General features: G+C 40.4%; 1 protein-coding gene across 1 annotated transcript in view; it reads left to right on the top strand.

Moving 5' to 3' along the window:
• Positions 1-24,156, top strand: part of T265_08200 (hypothetical protein) — a gene marked incomplete at both ends in the record, with an annotated part of 50,198 nt that extends 26,042 nt beyond the window's left edge. The window contains 2 exons of the mRNA XM_009173929.1: positions 16,747-17,728; positions 23,011-24,156. Coding sequence (XP_009172193.1) covers positions 16,747-17,728; positions 23,011-23,723 — 1,695 coding nt within the window. The remainder of the gene's footprint in view (positions 1-16,746; positions 17,729-23,010) is intronic.
• Between the last annotated feature and the right edge of the window lie 621 nt (positions 24,157-24,777).

Raw genomic sequence — 24,777 nt, 5'->3', positions numbered from 1 at the left:
AAGTGCCCAAAACTGCAGGTGGTGTCAGAATAATAATTGTTGCTTTCATAAGCCATAATCAACCAATACATTCTTACCGATGTATCCATGAGACTCGGTTGTTCGGACCAGCCTATTTCTAAAGAAATGATCACTGAATTTTTAAAGTCTCGATAGCAGCTGACCTGAATCTTAAATAGCGAATGTCTGTAACCATCTTTACTAATCCTCACTTAGCGAAAAAAACATGAGCTCTAAGCTTTGTGGCTGGTTTGCTCACAGTCTGTAAACACGCATGCCAGAATTAATTCGAAGTCGAAAAAAACATTATATTAAAACCCACCAACATATTCGCATTAGTGTATACAGGTAGCTTTCTGACGACATTGAGTTGACTTTTTCAACAGTCACTTTGATAGGATTACTCATGTGTTTTATTGACATGACGCTTAAAACTGTTTACCCATTATCATTCGAACCTGTGAGAATGAGACAAATACTGCTAGCGGAGAGAACGCTGGTACCCCAGGTAGTGTAAAGGTTTGCTGGTTCACTCGCTCAGCTGGACAATCTGTTTTTGTGCATAATTTCCTCCTACTTTGTCCAACGAAGAACTGGTGGCAAGTTTTGCAACACGAATAAAGGAATACAACGCGGCTGTCAGGAGACGACCTACCATCCTAAAAATCCATACATAAAGACCATAGGGTCATAAATTTAATAAGAAAATCGCAAGAAGCTTGGCATACAGGGACATGAGACACGGAAGGGATTTTCTGGAAGCGTAGCACTACACGGCAACGAAGGTTAAAAGCTGGAATCCATAGGGTTCAAGGACGGGGGTTACTTCACCATCCACCACAGTACAAGATGAGTGGAGACCAAGCTCAGTCGATCCATCAGAACACGGGATAACAAAACAACCAGTGGAACCTCCCGACCGGACAACTAATGGTGACTGAAGGTCAGCCCCGTCTAGCAGCACGTATATTAACACAAGTGCAACACTACTCAGCGCACAATCAAGGACCTATCGCTACGCTCCACTACGCTTCCGAACAACTCATTGATGATGTCACCTTGATTACTGTTGAAACGTCGGCAATCAAATTGCCTAGCTCAGCGAATTGTCTACTTTCTGGGAGGGTATTTTGACAAGACTAAAGTGTTTGAAAGATAGAACTTTTCTTTGGAAATTTCAGAGTACTTTGCAGTGAGTAATCTAATTGTCTATTGAGGTAGCCTAACCGCAAGCAATTCTTCAGTCCTTCGCTGTATTAGTGCAGTCATTCGAACAACCAACGTGAGTTCGTCATCTTGAAGACGGGTATTCCTACTTGCTGTTACACCTGCATTGCGAAAAACGAGGATACCATGTAGGTCCAGTAAAGTTGGCTGAATGTATCACAAGAAACAGAGAAGGAGCAATAGAACTCCTGTCTATAGACAGGCTAAAGCAATCTAGCATTTCACTAGTGGTTTACTCAAATTGATGGTTGTCAGTACCTGGGAACCACTGGTAAGCCAACCGGGATGAACTGTATTTCAAAAATGCATCATCGTCATCATCATCAGGGTCAGAACAGGTTTTGTTTTACGGGCAATAGCGGTTACTATCAACGCAATTTTTCTGTTAAGTAGCTTTTTGTAGCGTTAAGTTCCTTATCAACATCAGGTGCGACAACAACACGTTTGTCGGTGCTTGCATTTTCCCTTCCAACCTGAAATTACACTCAAGATATTTAGCGTCTTATTTTCCATGCAGGCAAATTCGCTGTTCTACATTTTATAATGAACAAAAGCTATCTGTACTGAACTCAGCTCACGTGCGTTAATCTTCTACCAAACTTGTGAAACGAAACGGGAAAAATCGGCTACGCGAACTTCGTACCATCGTAATGTTAATGACTACTTTAACCTCCAGGTAGCTGTGGTTTACACAAGCTTGCATGCACAGCAGAGTGTATTAAATATAATTCTTTCCCAAAGTTGTTGTCAGTTTTTAAGCATCAGACGTAGATAGACAAAATGGGGACCTTGAGAAACTGATTTGCTTTTAGCAGCCCGTCAGAGGAGAAATGGGCTTTTTGGATAAAGCCGACGTTACATTTGGAGTACAGGCTTCGCCTTAGAAAATCCGTTACGGGCTCAATGGTTGGCGGAATGTGGTAATAAACAACTGCGAGACATTCTTTCTTGAATCCAGAGTTTGAAATTAGAGAAAAACAGATCAACGCTCAACAAAACTACCTGACGCGACTTTTATTATAAATCACCAGATAACTTCAACCTCCTTCAAACTGCAGCTTACCAAATTTCGGACCAAATGCAATATTTTTCTCATAGAAATATTTGAAAGGCGGGAAGTAGTTCTTGCTTGTGCTATGACCTCGTATCCACAGATCGCTTTGAAGCCTACCAACATGTATCAGATAGTAGGTTATGAGGACATTCTATTCATTTGCAGAACACTTGTTTAAGTTATGGGCTAGTTGTTATGGACTAGTTGACATAGTGGAGTTCTAATCTTAACCAAGTCCTTACGTTAAAGTGATGGACTTCTCACCATACTTTCAATTCCAACAATCTAAGTGCCACAGTCTTCAACGTTTTCAAGATTTATTTGCTTTAGTGCAACATTACTCCCGGACGCCTTATTAGATGTAAACTCAAACGCTTTTCTAGCGAAAGATAAATACTCTTCCGTTTAATTCGAATACTTCAATTCTTCCGTGAAGAAAATTCACTTTTTCAGAGGAAACAAATCTGTACCCAGCCACCTGTCAACCCATCGCTTTTGCAACAAAATCCACGGACCACCCCACGAATGTCGCCATGAAGTAGAGCATGGAGTTTTTCAAACTACACATGTGCCATATGGTTGCAAATCCATTTGAGCGGACGGCATTCTACCCGCATCAGCTGCTTGCGCAGGTTCCGGTGTGCTAAAGACGTCCTAGCCAATGGATCAAAATCCATGTGGAGTCATTATACTGTAATTTTTATCTAAACGGCTTCCGGCTGACGACTTCAGTGCACACCATATAGACATTGGTCTGTGTGTAATAAAGGTACTGACACAATGGTCTATTTCGGCGCCTTTTTGGGTAACATCCTAAGCACCACGGAGCATTAGGAGACCGATTTCCAAAAGCGAACGATGAATTTCCCGACTCCGTTTGTTAGATAAATGATAAAATGGGTGGTAAAGTGTCCCCTGACTTTTTTGCTTCATGCAGCTTTCTGATAGACGGGATAGACCTGTGGCCAAAATCTGGGTTGGTTCATGCAGGACAGCGACAATGACTCGAGTGTTTACAAGTGGACTGAATGGAAAAGAGAACACATCCGGCGACGTTGAAAGCACTTTAAAAAGAGCCGGATAATGGTTCACGGGAAGACTGATAAGTGTGATAGTGCTTGGCGTTGTTACTTTTCCCGGAAGCTCTGGGGTTATTGTTCTTTTTATAATTTATATCCAGAGATGAAAATTCAGGGTAAAACAACCAGCTTGTAATCTGCAAGTTTATTTTCTCAGACAATAGAATTCCTAATCGATGCTCTCGATGGGAATGATCAACTAGTCTGATAGTCACCGTTATCTTTTTACAATGAACGAAGTTGACGAAGGCCGAGCATCGAAAACTGGTCCATGCTGAATAGGATGGTCCTTTTCTTACATTCGTTTCTTTGTCTCTGAAGATTGCTACACAACGGACTTATAGACCCGTTGTTTGAGGATCTTAGATGAACATCTTTCAAACAACAGTTCAAATATTGCTCATATTATTCTAAGAATATTGATTTTACACACCTACAATCCATAGCTGTCATACCGTTACCTCGATTTTCCTTTGCTATCTACTGAAATGTCACGGTGTACACTCCTGCCACCCGAAATTTGTCATCTGCGGCGATATTGGCATCATTAACGATAATATTGCTCATATTATTCTAAGAATATTGGTTTTACCCACCTACAATCCATATCTGTCATACCGTTACCTCGAAGTTCCTTTGCTATCTACTGAAATGTCAAGGTGTACACTCTTGCCACCCGAAATCTGTCATCTGCGGCCCGTGATGCTGCCCGATATTGGCATCATTAACGACGCCGTTCTTATGGATAACCAACGGCTAAAATGCAGGCGGTTCGACCAGTTTGGACAACCTTCACAACTAGCTTTCTGGTGTTTATCTAAGAATTCTTAACTTCTAGGATATGCCTACGCTCACTTTTGTTCAGAATTGAAGATTAGTTGGTATGCTTCGGCAACATTATGTTCTTCAGCAAACTACATCCGCTTTCGGAAAGTTTGGGGGGGGGGGAGGACCAATCTGATTACAGACAGAATGATTTCCTGGTCCATCAGCCTATTCGCTAGGTTGCCATCTTGCTGCTTGTGACGTTACTAATGTTTTGTTAAGCTTCCTAAAGGAAATGCATAAACAAAATGTCCAAAATATTTCATACGGATGACATTACAGACAAACGTTTACTGAGTGAACAAGTGCTGCCAGTGTGCTGCATGCTGTACCGGAGCTTCTCACGTACTTTTAGGCTTTTAAAACTACATGACTGAAATTCATGACTGAACTTTTTCGAAAGCACTAGAGGAGCTTGTCTGTTCGGAGATTGGTTTATGCGGATTTACCTCCTGTTCGAAATCATGTTCAGTATCCGCCCTTTAACGATACGTTCATGGTTATCTTTAAAGATTGTGCCATTTTGTTGCCATCTCTTCAGTACGGTCAAAGAGACCCAGATCTATTGGTTGTTGATCAGGTGGCTGTTGATCTGTTCGCCGAGCTTGGCAATTGGCTTGCAAACGTTTCGTCACCATACGAGGAGACATCATCGGTGCGCAGTTGAGTGGGTACTTCTTCCTTGCCTGCGGGCGCTTATATAGCATTCGAGGGCTATCTGTTATTTTCTGACGTGATTGGCTACTTAGATATTTGTCTTATACATGAACTCATGCATTTGATACATTAGGATGTATTTTCAAAAAAGGATTGATTAGCAGTACTATGGTTACAAGTCCTTACTATTTAATGTCGATTACCAGAGCGATCTTATCTAATCCCAGCGGTACCAACAGGATGGCAGGATTTTATATTTCTGGCGAAATGCTTGATATCTTTAAAGTGAAAGATAACAGCGGCAATTTAAGGCTATGTTACCAAGTGAAGAGTGCTCAGTTACTACCGGATAAGAAAAACAAACTACCGTGTCTGTTCAAACAGTTCAAGCTGAATTTCGAGGCGATGTGAATTTTAGGATTGAGTCCAGGGCGTCGCAAACCTTAACCCACGAACCAATAACAGACGTGAAGAATCTGCTCAAATGTTTGGAACTGTCACCCTAGAGGCCTACGTCTTCTAGACACAAACCAAACTGACTTGGCCTTGCTGTAAGCGGGTAGTTTGACCTTGGAAGCTGGGATAACAAATTTCATGCTAGATCAGAATTGTTGCTAAGTAGTTCAGTAACCGGAAATTTTAGATTACAACCACAGCCCCTTCAAATAAACGCCTTCAGTCCGTCTCCTCAAATTCCCGTTACAATTCTCCCTGAGTGATTTCCAAACTTCCAATCGCCGAAAGTTGGCGTAAATTCGTCCTAGATTTTAATTGCACTATTAATTCTTTATTTGTAAAAAAACTGGGCACTGTGTCTTACTGCATCCCATCTAACGGAAAATGTTAGGCTACGACATTACTAAAGCGAGCTTTGACAACAGTCTATAATTGCACACACTGTATTACAATACGTGTCTATGGATCGGGAATGTGCGTCACCTCAACACTCAGCCCGTGCTTTAGCAGGCAACAGTATGGAAAAACAACCGATACAGGATTCTAACGAGATGATGTAGGTGAAATAAGATCGACTACACCGAGCAAAATATCAGCCATTTCGTTTGGCACAGTACTGCAATCTCCATTTCGAGAAATGGATCAAAACAGATATTTCTTGCGAGGAGTTCCTTCTCGAACTACTGAGTACCTAAAACATTTGGCTACCCATCGGTAGTATCATTTTTGCTCATTTTTGTGCATCTTCAATAACATGATTTGACGGAGCAGTGGGGTTGCAATCATTCACTCATTGAATGTACTGGCGGTCCCTCTTGGATCGGTCTACGTCTTCTTTGCTGATATTTTCTGACCTACGACTGTCATCAAACGGCGGATTTGTACACTTATCCTAATTCGGAGGTTTACGTGTCAAACTAACGCGTCGTCTTGGCTATTTTCCCGCATTCCGCGGGTATTGGGTTCAACCTGCCTAATTTCTCCTACTACCCAGTAATATAACTTACATGAATTTGGAGCCGAAAATGCACCCTGATCTTAGCTGGGATGGTCTTATTTCTGAATACGAATGCTTCGGTTCTCACCTAGCTGGGTTTATGGTGGCAACCAACATGCAGCTGACACGTTGCAACCACCTAAGGTCAAAACCCATGACCACGCTTGCCTCTGTCCACAATTGCCCATTGTGTATCGTAAACGTGTTTACACAAACGAGGTGAAAAACAACGTCTGACACTGTACGCACATGTGTGTGGCACTGACAAGTACATTTCTACGGGGATTGCGGTTACGGACTTGGACAAGGTTGTTGCTCTTCTACTCTGTCCGGCTGTTTGTAGCGCCATGAATCGAGAATTCCGGCAAGCCCCAGCAACTGGCCTTCAAAGGTCAATTGCCACTCCAAAAAAGGCTGTTTGATATCCAACCCTGCGGCTATTGTTTGGAAGGTGGAGGTGGACGTTAACTACAGGTGAAAAATAATTGCACTGCTGGAGGCTTACAACCAAAGCCTGAGTTTAACAGTGTTGTGAACTATATTTACACCCTTTCACTGTTTACGACACCGAAACTCGAACGCATCACATTTGCAAAATGAAAGGAGCGTAGCTTGATTAGCTATCTTTTTATTTGATGGTGGGACCCGTCACGTGCTCTGGATAAGAAAGAAGCGGGATATTTCGTGGGCTTGCAGATTGATTTTCGGAAAAGTAATAAAACGCCAAAGATGAAGAAAAACAGCAGACAACGTCCTGTACAAGTGCATCCTGTCAGTATTTGGTTTTAGTTACCCAGTATTTAAGCACAAGTTCATTATGGAGGGACCAAACTTGACTTTTCGTTCTTAGGCCTAAAATCATAACTACTCTGTTTCTTAGATTTCACTTAGAAATTTAAAGTGAAAACTAAGGTGAGACAACCTCCAGGTATCCGCTTGTGTTCATTTGGCTTATTTTACCGCTATTTAACCAATAGTGTTCCCGGAAACTGCCGTTCTGCGATTCATTTTTGAATGGCTTATTCCACATTGTAGAAGTGCATGCACCACGTCATCATAAACATTTGGGACTTGGTGTATTTATAGGGTAAACCCAGCGCAATTCCTAACATGAAAACACATTTTGCCTTACAACGTGCTAAATAACTTCAACGGTTTCTTCCTTGAGAAGAAATATCAACGACCTCATTCTAGCCTACTTAGCCAGTATGTTTTGACTTGTCTCAGTGAACTTTTTACAACGGTACTTCCTGTATCTGAAGGAAAAAATGGCAAACGGATCGGTTCTTGGATCTGTGGAGGCATTTAAATATATCCTGGTTTATTATCCACTATTACTAAATCGACGAAGATTATGGACGAAATACAATCCCAAAACAACCGACAACCCGCCATGCCAAAAATGATTGTCTTCCTGGAGGATGTACTAATAAAATCATGAATATCAGTTTGTAACCTGTCACAAAGTTCGACCTGATTGGACGACTGGTCAAAGTTTACCATTACTAATTGCTATAGTACTTAAAACTAACGATCTCTCTATTTGTAACGCCAAGTGACAGAGAAATTTCATTGATTATTCGCTCCAGGTCTCTACTTGCTGCCTAAACATGTTAGGAGCGCATTGCGCCTGCCCTGCTTTGTGTAATTCAGTGGACTTTAGTCGATACTGTGCCTGGCTTACACAAAGTGTGCTTTTTCGGTTCCTTCTGGTTATTTCAACTGTCCCGCTAGAATGAACTGTATAAACTTGTCCGAACGGCTGCTTTGTCTTCCCTGTGCACTTGGTTAATCACAAGGCCCCAAAGTCCTAATCAAGTCGATTAGGAGTATAGTGAATTGCTTCTTTCCCGGAAAAAGTCAGGATGCTAATGGTGGCACCATCTGAACTCTTTGAATGCATACAACTGAAATTCGAGTCGACTCCAGGAAATACTCATCAAACGCACAAAAGAACACTAATTAGCTTTTTGCCTGGACAGATCCTTCTCTTGCAGGGAGAGTCAACTTATCTCTCATGGGATTCTTTTGATTAAAATTTATCCAGGTCTCTAGGTAAACCATTTGAATAGACGATTCCGACTGAAGCAACTTGACTAACTCTACGCAAAATCTTAACTTGAAAGTGTGTTCATCAAATTTGTCTTTCTGGGTTACAACCGTAATGGTCTGGTTAACAGAGTGAACCTGTGGAAATACTTGAGAATCTCAATCGTAGTCACTACATCAGAGAAGATTGTTATCATAAAACTAGCTGAAAAGTCCCTTAAATGAATGCTTTTACTTGGGAATTTCGGTAGTAAAAAAGCGTTTGTTGTACAGTTGCCTCATCAGAAGACAAACATCTACATGGACACAAGTTTGATTCCTCTGTGGTTGTCCTCCTATGGAAGAGTTTGATCACGCTGGAGTTCACAAACTTTAGATTATTATTCAATGGAATTTAAGTTGGCGCCCCCTTCTTTAACTAAGACAAAGCCGGCAGTAATGTACACCTTATGTGGACGGTGTTCAGTTTGATGAGCAAACTATCATCCACCTAAAGAGATTCCTATCGAGTAATTTCTTCCTTGAGGATGTAAGAAAAACGGCAACCCATTGGGTAAGAGATTGCCTTGTTTGTCTCTTGGACAAATTTTACTTATCATTCATGGAAACTGCAGTCCAGTTACAGGAGAAATTAGAGCACCGGATGTTTGAGACACTAGGTTTTGATGGAAACTATGTGAACTGAAGGCATCTGTTAGGTATACGGAGTTTCTTCGGTCTGACCTTTTGTGCAATCCAAATGAAACGTATAAGATGCCAAATTGGTTTGCTGACTTCGCCAAATGTTCATTGGTGAAAAGTCTGAACGGTAACGGAAGTTATCGTAAATTGATATGGTCACTGATTTTCAAATTAGGCCAAACAGATAGTAAGGATGTTGGAATAGTTTTCGATACGACGCTAATTTTCATGTTAGCTGGGTTTAGTCGATAGCGAACTTTAATTTACCTCTTGGGGCTCGTCAGTTAGATGCAGCCCCCTCACTTACCCAGGCTTATTGTTCAACTTAATGTCATCTCAAAAGCGAGGTGAAGAGGCTTCTGTATAACAGCAGTACTAAACAAATTACAAGAAGTGACTGATTTAAGTCTCTTATTGACCTAAGATTGACGTCACAGTAGTGAGTGTCTAACCAGTAATGGGTCTCATCCCGCACTCGTATCATATAGTTGCACAGTTATTGTGTTACTTGTCTATATAGATCTGCCTAATGCATACTGATTTCCCGCTCATTCTGGTCGTACTCGCAAGTGAAGTACGTTTCAGGCATTCCCACTTAGGTTTTTACGTTCATTTCGGGAGAGTATGACCAAAAACAGCCCACACTGACCTAACTGGTCGATGGAAGTTGTTCCAGACAGTTAGTTGTTATAGAAACTAATGTAAACTAGCAGCTTCCTGATAACTTGTATAAAAATCAGTTCTTGTTGTTGAGAGAACACTACTCAAAAGGTTTCTAAGAACTCTTCGACAATCCATGACCCGTTTCATCTTTCTTGGAGATCATCAAGTAATCACAGTCGTTGATTTTCTGTTAACATTAATCGCGAACAAATTTGGTTTTAAGGGAAGGTAAATCAAAATCCTAGCTAGAAATTGGACTATAAATCTTGTATCAGCAACCTCGTGAAAAGTGACTTAAGAGTACCTTCTCTGATATCTTAAACAACAAACGGCGGTATTTGTTGAGCAGTCGAATACTGCTATAAATGATAGATTCACCTGGGTCGTAGTTGAGTCTTTTGTTGTAAGCAAATTTGTCTGTAACGAGCGTATGTGGTTAATAGCGGGCAATCTGAGTAGAGGAGAACACAAATTTATTTAGTATAGACGTCACCCAGTGCAGATAAATGGGAGTTCAAAAGCTGCTGCTTTTATACTCACGTTTCTCCGGCTTAGCTGGTTAAGTTGTGTCCATAAGGAACGACAGTACAATTAGTATTACGCATGCTCCTCATGGGCCTATCATTGGATAGACAGTTGAGGACAAAAGCATCTCTATGTATGTGGATTGCTGGCCTCAGTGGTTCTGTTTTAACTGGAACAGCTCTAGAACTGAGCGTACGGTCGCAATTTGCGACCTTCAAAAGCAAACTGTTCTCAACCAGCAGGATTGGTTGAATTAATGTATGGAATTAATGTATATTCTGCAAAATGAGAGCTCAATGAACACAATATTCTGGCAGATAGTTTTATGCTCCCTAGCAAATATTCCTGTCTTACAGTGCGATAAATGAATTCCTGCAGGGTTTACGGAGTTTAAGACACGTGGAACCTAGATGAGGAAACCGCAAAGAAATATTTTTTGAACAGGCATTTGTAGACTGACACTGCTTTATTGCAGGATGTTATTGAATCTCTCGTTTACTTTAACCATCTAAAGGCGAAAACCGTTTCACAAGCGCAGGGTTGACTGGATTCTTAAGTTACCAGAATCGTATCCCAAAATTAAATGCATCTTTTTATTGGCATGCATTTGGACTCTAAATTAAGGAATAGGTCTTATGGGAATTCGAAGAAATCCACTCCATGTTGAGCTTGAAATATGAAATAACCGCTAATAGATTGTCGGTGAGTTTTCAGCCGCCCGATAACTATTCGGTCATACCGCCTCAATGAATTTCACTCCTGCGGAACCTTGGAATGATGTTTGATTTGTACAAATTAATCTTGGAAAATGAAACTGATGAAAACTCCAGGGCAGACGTGCGCAGATAAGGCAGACTGGACAAGCTTTGGGCCAGTGGGATATTAGACTGCACAGGGATCCACTAGCCCCTTAATGATAGTTGATGAAGCCAAAGGGAACGTTTGACAATTACATTTGATTGAGTCTCAACGAAAGTGGAAATATTCCCGTCGCATTGCTTTACGAAGTACAGTTTTCATGTGATGTATCGAACTCAGTTTGTTTGGTCTCTAGGTACAAGTTGAATCAGTTTTTAATCTCACCGTTGTACTTTTTCTTTTTAAACAATTTCTATGTCCACTTATCGAAACGTTTGGTTCACGCCTGGAGACAGAACTACTGTCAGCATTTGTGGACCTCTGACATTCATATTTAGTGTTGACAGATATCCACCCTCTACCCACTTTGTCTACCTTTTCCATTTTTGCAATAAAGGGTTTTACCACACGTTTCTGTTGTTGTTGTGTTCACCATTTTCCACGCCGCAGCAATCGCATTTCAAAGGTCACTCACACTGTGAACATTAGCTGTGTCACTGTAAACTGTGTCGAATACATACTTGCACAATATCTTGCAACTACTTGCTACATCTGAACATGTAACTTTGAACAGACCGCTGCTTTCCTTGGGCTCCTTAGCTAGGCCAAACGTGCTTTTAGAAGAAAATGGCTTGAAGCGCGCACAACAACATCGCTCAATTAGTTGCCGTCAATAATCATAATTGTTAACTGACACTGGTGTCATCTGGAGTGCCTGTTTTGATTCAAGACAGCATGAAATCGATTTTGGGACGGCTAAGTTTTGTTGGTCGGGTGGATAGGTACGCAAAAATCAGTTGGTTTAAGGAGTATAAGCAACTTCTCGATATTGACACCCACCAAACTATGTACCCATCGAATAAGATATTTAAACATTTCAACTCCCATTGCAGCTAATGGTATCAGCGCGAAATTCTGAATGCATTCTCAACAGTGCATTTTGCTCATGATGTATTATCTTCGCAGTGATCGGTTTCAAACGGAGATTCTTGAGATTTTCCACTAGAGTCTCTAAGGGTAAAATAACTGATCACTCAACCGTTCGCGTTGTTGTCAGACTAGTTCTGTGCCAGGACCTTGTCTAATTAGTCCCCTTTCCCTTGTAATTTGGTGAATACTCGTACAATGCTTGATGACTTGGCACAGATTTAGCAGTGATTGTTTGCTTAGCGTATTGTGACTTATAACAACCAATTTCACTAGTGGACTATTTCAAGACTAGTAAACCCACAAAATATGGTTTGCAGCCTGATACCTGACACAGAACTTCACAAAAATTATCTGTGGAATTCCCCCGGTGAAGGATGAAATGTAGTGCTCTGCTGCGGTAGTTTGCTTGCCTGCTACGGCATATACTGTTAGCTTGATTCAGACATGGCGTTTAGTCCTTTTTACAGTACCCCTCCATCCATGAAAACGCCTTAATCTAATAATCGCGAAAAACACTCACTCTTTAGACGACTAGCATGTACGTAGCTAGATCAAATCTGGCAGTGGTTCACTTATACAATTTGATATGGATGGAAGTATGTAGCAATATAGTACATCACATCGACCCGGTAATAGTAGTGTGAGAATGTGCGTACTCTGGAAGAGTGGTCAACAGGCAAAAAAGAAACTATTTAGTGCAGTTATGACGAACTAGTCTCACGAGACTAGAAGTGTGGATATGCCTCATTTCCACTTTCCCGGTTAACCACCGGCAGCCTAAGTTCTTTTTATGACCCAAAGGCTGAGCAGTCCTCAGTTTTCAGATCTTCAGTTCGTTTTACAACTTTTCAGACAAAAACCGTGGTCAAGCACAGCGGTTCTATCCGCTACGACTTCAATTACCCGGGATTAGTAATACAATAAGATGAGGGCCACGCTTCAGGGGCAATCACATATCCTGCTCGCAAGTTCAACCGGCCTTATTCAGTTGCCCCGATAGACGAAACTATCTACCACATTGATCAGTCCACCTGTAGACGAGAGTTTTGGGTTTGATCCCAGACTTGTAGCAATATATTGCAACTCCCAGGCCAGGGGCGCACGAAAAATCATGTGCGAGAAATGACTAGTTTATTTAAAATGGTACGATTTTCCGAAGGGAGATCGATATCGTCAGCGCACTCCACATCTGTGAAATAGGTACTTCGATCCCCGAGATTTTAAGAGCAGCTGAATATTCACCGCGAAGTTGAAGGCACCATTGCCTGAGGCCACTGGAGGTAGAGAGCTTATTAAATAGCTTGCCGTAGACTAGCAAGCGTACACGGAGGATGCACCTGAGGACTTTGAAAGAGGCTATGTTTCACCGCAAGACACTGCTATAATTTCTGACGATAAGTGCAAAAACAGCGTTTAAATCCAGAACTGTGACCAATTTTGATAACCTGAAGCAACGGCACAGCGAGAGAACTTGTCACATGTGAACAGATTGCTTAATTGTTAGAGCACGAATTTACTGGCCGGAAGGTCCGTGTTTGGAAACCGACCTCTCCCCCTCGACTCCCCCTGTCTAGGCTTAGACAATCAAACAGTATCCCAGCCATCGTCCTTCCTTCTGGTGGCATGGGAGTTGTGCACCGAAAGGGTGCCACGGCTGGACGAATATTTATTTTTGTTGCGAAGATACGAATAATGAGTGGGAAAATACCAGCTGGTACTTTGGAAGCAGTATCCGGGTAGCTTTTACCATGGCAAACAAATGCTAGATAAGTAATGAAGAAACGTCGCATGGATGGTAATGGAAATTCAAAGAACTAAATACCTTCCCACCCTTGCAGCCAAACATAATTACACACTTCTGTTTGAAAGTAAAACAATTTGTTTCGGTTTTTCTCGTAGTAGCAATGATTATGGTATAGTACGACAAACAGTTCGGCAGTCTTAAGAGTGGCTAGATGGAAGTAGCTATTCACACCCAAACAGGTATGACTGTTCACCTTAAAGGAGTCTCAACTTTTTAACTACAAAACCCGCAGAACAAGGAACGCGAATCTATTTGAAGGTGGCAAACTTTAGTCGAGAATTCTTGCAAGTGAATGAGATCTATGCTGGACAACAGGGGAGCATTACACAGCTTTTCCATCCTTGTTGGATATCATCAAAAATATTCACTTTAAGAATCTCCAGGGAGATTCAAAATTATGGCTTACCCGTCGGTGGCTTAAAGATATAATCTTACGCTACAATAGATTCCGATGTCCACTCTTTGTCTTACTATCAAAAGTAAGCACTTGTTCTCAGGCAGCCAATAATTAGTACCTGCCTGTTCCATTCATGTGCTTTCCGGTTAAATAATTTATATTCACTCAAGGATTTCCAAGGAAATTAAATGAATCACATTGGCGGTACTTGAATGTATTTTTCTACTGAATCAACGAAGTGTTACCCATGTGCTCCTTTGTATACTCGCCACAACCCTGAGTTTCATTTACTTAGAGTAAAAGTGGTATTCACCTGATTTGCATACGAATTTACTTTTGATGAGAGAGTCTCCTGGAACAAATCGGAATCTCTCGCATACGATATTCTTGGTTTATTTTGTGTAGAACAGATATACTGTTGACAGCTTCGTTGGTAGAAACTTTGTAATACTTAGCCGAACACACGAATGAAGTCGGAATGTGCCTGTCTGCGAATAAGGTGAAGATTGAAGGCAAATCACTGATTAGCATGAGTTTTTAAAGCGCACTTTAAACCATGGTTTTAACATAGTAAACGTTATAGGTGTGGTTTTGATCAGAGACTCAGCTGAGCCAGGTCGTACCTCTCGTTTGTTATGGTTTATGGGAACTCAGAGACTGCATCTACCTGATGAGCCCCAAGAATTGCAAAGCTAGTTGTGGGCTGTCGAAGAGTTTTTCCAATCATCTCAGTATGTCTTATGTGCAGCAGCTCATTGCCTATCTTGAATATAATACCTCCTAAATCCTGAGGCCTCTTGGTGAAGCCAATTCAGTTGGAGTAGACCATCATAATCAGGCTCTTGCCCTGGATTTAGTTGCATATCTTGTCGAAATCGGATTTGCATGCAAATATGTACATTTTACTAGCTTTGTACAGCTTTATTTCAAGCAAGACATCAGGTTAACGAGAACTCGGCCACTGCGCCTACCTAACAGGCCCCAAGAAGGGCGAAAAAGTCGTTACCTGTCAGAGTTTTCACCAACCCTATGAGCAGTGTGCTAGGTTTTGAAGACTGTCATAAAGTCGGGGCACTAAGTGACTAATCTGAGGGGCTGACTAAATAGCTTGCGATCTCCTGTCTAGGAACTCTCAGTAATTCTAACATTTTGTCGGACAGAGAACAATGTGCAGCCATTTAAATGGGTTTTTCGGTGACAACCATACCCTGCACTTACTATATAATTCAGGGTCACATAAAAACCTGTCTTCAACAGTGACCAGGTTCTATCAGCGTTGGTAAGGACAACAGTAGCATTCTGATAATCTAGGTTTTTACTTGACAGCATTTTCTTAGCAAGTTATGCTACGTACTTAGTACGAGTACTCATTGGTTTCTTGTGGTGATCATTCTGCATGTGTTTACTATGCGTACACATGGATAACTGAACGAAAATATTTACTTAAATAACTGATATTTCACAATTTTCAATGTGGGGAGTAGAAATTTTGAAACTGTAGACAATCGACATTAACAGAACGTGTAGATTTCGGGGATTTTGAGCATATTTCACAAAAGGTGTAATTCTTTGGAGAAGTAACAGAATTCTGAGTCAATAGGATTTAAAATGCACTCAAACTGAAAACACGAAAAAAGTCGTATTTAAGTTTTCGAAATTTAGGGGCTGGAAACTGGCTGAGATTTTTCGTGTTAGAGTCATTGACATTTTTCAACGTTGCTTTCAGGACGTCTAGTGAACTTTTGCGCACTTCTCTGAGTCATTTTTATCCAGCTATTTACATAGTTCCTGATACATGCAACCTTGTACTTCAGTTGAAAGATGACTTCCGCAGGTTTTTGTGTCCAGACGGAGTGAAACGTTTAGTTGGATTTTAGTGGAATTTAAGCACTCTTTCACGGGGTCCTTGTGGTGAGTTGTTCAGTCAGTTGGTAGGTCAGTAAAGTTTTATAAATTCTGATTATTTAATTGTTTACTGATGCATCGAAATAAACAGTGAGAAATAAACCCCGAAGTGACCTTCGCAAAGGAACGCCTATAGCTTGGCGGCCTTGAGAAATTGAATCCCCGAGAATAAATAGGTGAAGATTGCTTGGGTTTAGCTTTGATTGTATCAAACGTTGGACAGATAATGTGTGACAAGTTGGATGTAGTTGATGATACTTTCTCCACAGCATTTTGTCCGACGGAAAACGAATGGTAAGGAACGATCACAGTGCTCCTTGACAAAATGATGCGTGTATTGTTAATAGTGCCTGAAATTCAGGCCTGAACTACTCCGGTCTGCCATCCAAATAGGAGAATTTCAACGAAAGACCACAGTGAATTTATTTGAAGCAAACAGTTCAGTTAAACTTCCTAAGGTACAAAACTAGAGGTAGTTGTTCAAAAGTGACAGAATTGGCTGATTATAAGAACACATTTCATAACTCAATTCCTCAAAGTTTCTTTGTATATCTGTCACTTCTAGCATTCCGAGTACATCGTTAACCGATATCAAATTATTGAATAGTCTCTCACAAATCTTTTCGATATTTCTTACAGGGTTGTCGCGATCGTCTTCTCAAGCTGTCCACACAAATACAGAACACATGGGCAAACCAGAGAGTGAAACTACGCGTTCTTCGAGCATGGATAAAACCGCCACCGCAGTACCAGGCCCCACCTTCAGAAGATGACTCTGAGAAGTCAGTTGATCCAAACTCAATGATAGATTCGGATGATGGTTCCTTAAGATTTGACACTGGAACTCAGCAACACGTGACAGAAAAGTTTTTAGGGATTCAGACTACCCGCAGCCATCCGACTCCTGCTACCCAAGCACCATACGCAACGATGCGCGAAAAAAGTCATCAAAATGCCAGAAAAGGACCCAAGCATGGTAATCGAATTGTAGATATGACGCCAGAGATGATGGTTGACGATGATTCGCACGACTTTCCCGGGAATTCTATCTTCCAGTCCGGAAGAAACTCCTTGGGGTATCCCCATCGTCAGCACCCTGACTCTTACTGGACGCCATGGAGAAGGAAGCTTCCTTCATCTAGGCAGCCTGGTTATGTTCAAAATCCCAACAGTTATGGCTTTGTGCGACATGGTTTCGGCGGCATCAATGACATATACTCAAACAGTCTTTCCAGTAAATTGGTCCGCCTACCAAGAGAACCACAGAAAATTTCAACAATAAATGCAACAGCAAATACCAGTCAGTCGGGAGTGCACCGACACCGCATTTTCAGTCGTTCAGTAGGAAGTAGCATGCAGGCCTTCATGATAAACCGAAACCCCTATTCACATGTGAATACGATGACCCAGGTACGGTTTGAGCAGTGGTTGCATATGCGTATGGAGGAATTCCACTATGCTGGTCGGGCAGTGGATGTGCAACTGATTACGCAATCGTACCGACTACCTGGCAGTGTGAACGAAAACTTAGGGGTCCTGGCACAGATTGCATACTATGTCGCTCACTTCGACTGGTGCTATTTCAGCCGGTCTGGTCATGTCCATTGCTCCGTGAAGCCAGGTAAGCACATCAGATGCAGTTACTTTTTCCGGGGAATGAACTTGCCTCTCTAGCACAATGACAGAAATCGGGCAAAGCTTGGGTTTCTTTATCACAAGAAGAGTATTCAAAAGTGTATACTTGGAGGTGGATATATAAAAACTGGGCCTTTTCTGTATGCGAAATTCATCTGGAAATACATCATTTAGCTAATTTGCTTGCCTCAACGGAACATCTTCGTTTACATATTATGACTCAGTTTACCTCCTTAATTCGATTTCATGTCCCTTAATTGTCTTGAGTTTTTTCGAGATAAAATAAACAAACAAACAAACAAACAAACAAACAAACAAACAAACAAATAAATAAATAAATAAATAAATAAATAAATAAATAAATAAATAAATAAATAAATAAATAAATAAATAAATAAATAAATAAATAAATAAATAAATAAATAAATAAATAAATAAATAAATAAATAAATAAATAAATAAATAAATAAATAAATAAATAAATAAATAAATAAATAAATAAATAAATAAATAAATAAATAAATAAATAAATAAATAAATAAATAAATAAATAAATAAATAAATAAATAAATAAATAAATAAATAAATAAATAAATAAATAAATAAATAAATAAATAAATAAATAAATAAATAAATAAATAAATAAATAAAGAATAAGCTGCCCAGCAAATCCTAAAATGGGCGAACTTTAAGCTGCTGAATTTGTGATCAGTTAATCAATTTTTAATATGGAGATGACGAAGTTAAGGTGTGATAATTCTAGCAAACACAACATAACTGAGCAGAGGATATTTAACCAATCAATGTATACCGCTTGCGGGTTGAAACATGTTTTTTCCCCTCCAAGTCCTGGGTTGTGATGGGATTTGGGCGTTAACCCATCTTTACTAGACGTTTTTGGCATTATCAACAACAACACCAGAAATAATTAATTCGGTCCCAGTTTACCTCGAAAGCTTCGTTCCAGTTTTCGAGTGCTTACACGACTGGTAAACTCGTTATTTAGGAGAAAATTTAGCCGTTTTACTAAAAAAAACTTTATTTAGATTCTGTGAGCTATTTGCTCAGTAAGAAAATGTCACAGCAGAGAAAATATAAACTGCCTGTTATTGAACCAATAACTAGCAGCCAACTTTAATGCGGCTTACGGGAACACGTATATTTTGTATTCTAGTGATTGAAAGCTGTTTTTTAACGGAGTTTAACCCCCCTTACCGTCTCCTAACAACGTTACAAAAATGAATTTTGTTGAAGTGAGCGGTTATGTAGATTCGCTTGCTGGAATTTGCAGTCTCATTTCTCCAACGCCTGATGGTTTAATTACACAGAAAGAGTTACTCAAAGCTCCTTAATAAAGCATAAATTCTGTTGATGAACCATAGCGGAAAAATTCGGACTATTCTCAGTTACGTCATTAAAAACTGCAGCAATCTTTTTCAGATAGGGACTTCCAGAGCTCGTTGACGAAAAATTCAGTTGAATGATCATCAAGGTTCTACACTTACTATTTTTCAACGATCTTTGGCTCTCTGGATGTACGTTTGGTAAAGCACGTTGCAAGTTTCAAAAACCCCGTAACACGTTATAAGTGCCTAGCAAATAAGGTAACATTTCTTGGTTACCTGATGTACTGATAATGTATCAGCCATTTGGTTTACTCGGTCCGTCTGATTTTCAGTTTTCATTGCGCTGCGCTAGCTGAATGCAGATCTTTCCGATTTGATGATATGCAAAGTATTTAACTCAACAAGTTAAAATGTGAAACCACCGAACTCTGAAAGTTTGCTGTAAACAACAATTCAGCTGTCAGAGCGTAGAACTGTTTGTGCAGGCGAAAGAGGACATTATAACTTCATAGTGGATATTCCTCTCTTGCTCCTTGTCATAAGGAAGAGACTGGTAGCAAAGATTTTCGTAAAGTAGATGTCTACTTCAAAGACTTGTAATACATTTTACTCCATTGTTAACGGCTGGTTTTGGACTATGGTTCTTTCTTACTCCAGTGATCATTAATAAACGCCACTATAATCAGTTTTCGATGAACGAGACCAAGTGAGCTACTCAGTATTACATCTGAAGGAGATGAACACGTGTACTGTGTACTTATTTATGCAAACAATAGCAAAACTCTCACTTGTCACAAAACCCTAAAGTTGAGCACGGTTCCGACTAGATTTGTTCGTGACTCTAGGCATTTAATATATTATTCTCTCCGTTTAGAGGACATTGTACTTAATAAGCAACTATTCAGCAGAGCTTTCTTGATATTTTTCACTAAACCAAGTGATCTGTAAGTTCTTGGATTTTTAATTCCTCTGGCTGAAAATGAATGTAATGCCCCTCATTTTTGTCCACGTTGATGCCTCTGCAATATCACATCATAGTTTTGAACAACCTAGGTTGGTTTTTTTGATGTTAATTCGCACCATCTTTAATTTATTCAGCTCTATTACATCCGGTATGGTTGTACAACCGGTTCGAGTACCTTAAACAACGATAGTCCTGATCGATACAAAGAGTTCCATCAGCCAAACTAAAGAACATGGAATTCGCATGATGTATGGACGAAGATCAGACTTAAGCGTCCGCGTGTATGTTATTCCAGAAGTAAACAAAGACAGCTGATTTAAACGGATTGGCGATATTCCAGAAAATTTCTCAAAACAAAAACTGCCGTGTAAATTTTGTGAATAGAGTGACGGAAAGTTTACTACTTCTAAATCTCCTTTCCCATGTGTTAGACAATTTTATACCACTGAAGATTCTGTTTTAGCTGACTCATTTCTTAAGTGGCACAAAATCACTGTAACAGATCTAGGTAGGACGAGAAAAATGCAGTTTTTTTTATCTGTACATTCCTTTTATATAGTTAAGGTTACGGTCTCCCAGTACAAGACACAGAAGCTACTTTTACCAAGGTATTTAAAACGGCGCGCTTTGCTTTTTAGTTCCATATTTTACATCTACATTTGGCTCGGCGGAACAAATGATGTACTGGTTTTAAACCATTGTGAAGCACAGCAGCGGTTGTGTGGCATTCGACCGAAATCAGGACAGACTGCAGCTGGCATGGCTTTTTCCCTGTGTGTCTAGCTAAATTGCTTTGGGGTACTGGTGTTCACTCCTTCAAGAATTATCAGTTACTAAAAATTCACTTGATTCATTCGCAGAAAACTGATAAGAACCGTCAAGGTTTATAAGGATAAGGACATAGACCGAAATCTAGAGATATTTTTGTTCTCAAAATATGTTTCTTAAATAAATGTATCGGTCCTGCTAATTCGCGGTCCATGCACTTCGTACCGCGGAAACATACGTTTAATGGTTACTGTTTCAACTATTTCATTGACAGAGTTGATGTTTCGTACTGACCAGAGCTTATTTCTCTGACAGTTTTTGGTTGTTTTCCGGGCAATTCAACATGGCCTCAGCTAATCGCTATCATACGCAACGTCATATCTGGAGCATCACTGCACAAAACAAATGGTAACATCAAACCTGTCACCTCATCAGGAACCAAACTTACAGGCTAAGATATTGTTTCGCTAAAGTACCATTTGCCTCACACAAGTGAACAGAAAAATTCAGTTTATTGCTTACAAGGATGCGCTCTAATTATGTGTTCATAGGCTATCACACACAAACCTGTTATTTATTACCCGCATGCTTGGAAGAGCTGAACAACTTTTTACACGTCTTTATCTGCCTCGTCCTTCAAGGAAAACTATAAATCCTAATCCGACTGCACTAATTCACATTTTTCTTTTTCCTTTTCTTCATGAACATGATAAATAAATTATGTAACACGACAGACCTAGGCGAGCGAATGCAGGGGACATGGGTTTACCTGGGGATGAGCGTATTTCAATTTCATCCTTGCCCATGCAGGTGCTCGCTTGTTTCTGATCGGACAATATGGTTGACAGTCGCGTGTAGCACCAGCAAAACATCAGTACAAACATCCCCAACAATGATTAGCTGCCCTACATTAGTATGTAATAAACCTACCGCATGGTGCCCTGCTTTCACACAACACAACTTGATACAAAACAAGTTTGTCTTGCTGTCATACCATCACCGTCAGCACCAACGCTGCCATCCAGAAAGAGGCGACAATTATCTGGGTACAGGTACCTAAAGTGCGGAGGGATGGTCAATGCTTTCTTGTTCGGCTTTGTTTAGTTGCCCAGCTGCAAAGTTTCAGGACGGAAATGAAGAGGTGGGGGGACGAATTTGTTGCAAATGATTGTAAAATCGGTCACGCCTCCTTATGTGCACACAAAAGTCTCGGTTGGAGAAAAAGGTAGAAAATATGTTTTTTTTTCGGAGCGCGGATTTAACTAAATGTGCAGTTGACTAACTCTGAATATTTCAACAAAAGGGGTTTCGCCTGGTTCTGAAATGGATATGAAGAGCTGCGATTCTGGCGAAAGATCCGGCATCGATCCTGAGTAATTGGAATCAAAGCCATACCTTTGGAAATTATTGCCTTGAAATTAGAAATCAGAAATTCTTCCATTGCTTCCATCTAACACTGATCTGAAGTCCCGAGAAACAGGTAAGGATTTGGAAGAAAACAAGTGTGAAGTTATCCGTATAGACTGTTTCAACAAGTTATTTTCCCGCTCATACATCATGGTGCTATTTTTTCCTAGCGCCTGGTGAATGCTATTCTCAGATGCGTCAACCAAGTGTATCTCTCACTTAGGCCATAATCCTTCCAACTGTTCAAAGGAGCTAACGTAAATTCACAAGCACGTGAAGCACTTAAGGCAAACTATTCGATTTGGACGCATAATACCTGTATTCATGCCTCCAAAATGGGGAACATGAGCAAAGTAAGTGTCTGATTTACGGTATCAAAGAACCAGTGTTGAACACTGATGTCATGCCACTACAGATTAATGTAATGATGATTAATTATGATGATGATGATGATGAGGATGATGACGACGAATGTTTTGATCTACTTGGTTATAAGGCCTCCTTTTTACTGAGCGAATTGAATGCATTTCTTCCGCATAAACTTGGATCATATCGCACCAGATATGCGGAAATATGCAACTGTCCACGACAGGTAAATATACATAATTTCGATCAATATCAAGCTAGTCTACCACTTACTGTAACCGGCTACAAGCTCTTTGATTGCTTCTGCTTCAAGAACTTTCTCGATTACCTTGAACCGCCTTCTCACCTGGCTACTTATTTATTTTATCAGTAGCATCGCATTTATCTATAAGAACGTGTTTTTCCTTTTGAAACTAGATGCAAGCATCACTTCACAATGGTTCGGCTGTTTCCCGGGTTCTGTGCAGGTGAACTCTGCTGATGGACGTTTGATTTCAATGAGAAACTTGAAAATTGGTGACCATGTGCTAACCCGGGACACAATCACTGGGGATCTCGTCAGAACGCGAGTCGTCGGCTTTCTTCATAGGGATGAACATGCTTGGCGACCGAATCTACGCGTCACCTTCAAATCATCCTTCAAAAATGAATCCATATGTAACTCGAGTTCACCTTCCCAACTATTTCTTACGCCAAATCACATTGTTTATATCAAAAACGAAACCGAGTCAGAGATAAAAGTCAGCTCAATATTTGCCGGCGACCTGAAAATCGGCGATACCATATTTATGTTTGATCCGTTGACAAACAACGTCACCACAGCACGTGTAATTAACTTGTTATTAATCACAGAGTGGCAGCCTGAAATTATCGGACTGTATGCCCCTTTAACTGAAACAGGCACAATGCTTATTGACAACTTGTTGGTCTCTTGTTTTGCTCAGTTCGCAAATGAGTACATTGCTTACATGGTCACATGGCCTTTACAGCTGTATTATCGGCTCGCCTGTTGGTTAAAGTTGGACAATGTCTGGCCAAGCTGGCAGCATGGCGTTCACTGGTTCTTGGAGTGGGTCTACCACACCACGGAACCATGGTTGTCCGGAACTCTGTTCTACACTCAGACTTGATGACTTTCGTAGGGATGTATCACCTTAATAGGAGCCTCAATTTTTATATCATTTACTCAAATTACCAAAGATATTTTCTTTCTTCAGTGGATCGATTAGATCTATGGAATATCTATCTGTACAGACCTCACCTGTTTTACTAGTGTCGTGGATTCTCCGGTGTGCATTTGTTTCTGATGATCAAGAAGCGCAGTACGTTTGCTCATCAGCTGGATTCTTTTTGTTTTCATATACATTTGATCATTTCGCATTTCGAAGTGGAATAATGCAGCCGACCATCTACCCTATTTGGAAGCCAAGCTGGTTTGATACTCACTGGCCTATACTGATTTTGTAAATAATCCATACCTACCCATCTAAGTGACTATCAAAGTCTCTTCCACCTCCTTTTTCATTCATATCTCGTCGGATAATAAAAGCTGTCGTACGGAAACCGCCTTTCTATTTGATTAGTCGGGGGGGGAGGAGAAGTTGCTTTTCCTGGATATCTATCTGTACAGACCTCACCTGTTTTACTAGTGTCGTGGATTCTCCGGTGTGCATTTGTTTCTGATGATCAAGAAGCGCAGTACGTTTGCTCATCAGCTGGATTCTTTTTGTTTTCATATACATTTGATCATTTCGCATTTCGAAGTGGAATAATGCAGCCGACCATCTACCCTATTTGGAAGCCAAGCTGGTTTGATACTCACTGGCCTATACTGATTTTGTAAATAATCCATACCTACCCATCTAAGTGACTATCAAAGTCTCTTCCACCTCCTTTTTCATTCATATCTCGTCGGATAATAAAAGCTGTCGTACGGAAACCGCCTTTCTATTTGATTTGGGGGGGGGGGGGGAGGAGAAGTTGGCTTTTCCTGGTGAAAAATTCCAAAGATTTTGATATTTCACTGGAATTTAGAAACTGGACTTGGTGGATATTGCATAGCTGATTAATTTAAGCCAGTTTTGTTTGCCAGTAGCAATCAGCCAAGTTTTAAAGAGTACTGAGAATGTGGTGACACAATACATGTTAGAGCTCTTGTCTAGTCATGGTGGACGGGCATTTTAA

Source organism: Opisthorchis viverrini (genome assembly GCF_000715545.1).
Source record: "Opisthorchis viverrini unplaced genomic scaffold opera_v5_206, whole genome shotgun sequence".
Lineage (NCBI taxonomy): Eukaryota > Metazoa > Platyhelminthes > Trematoda > Opisthorchiida > Opisthorchiidae > Opisthorchis > Opisthorchis viverrini.
This window is presented reverse-complemented; position numbering and strand designations above follow the sequence as displayed.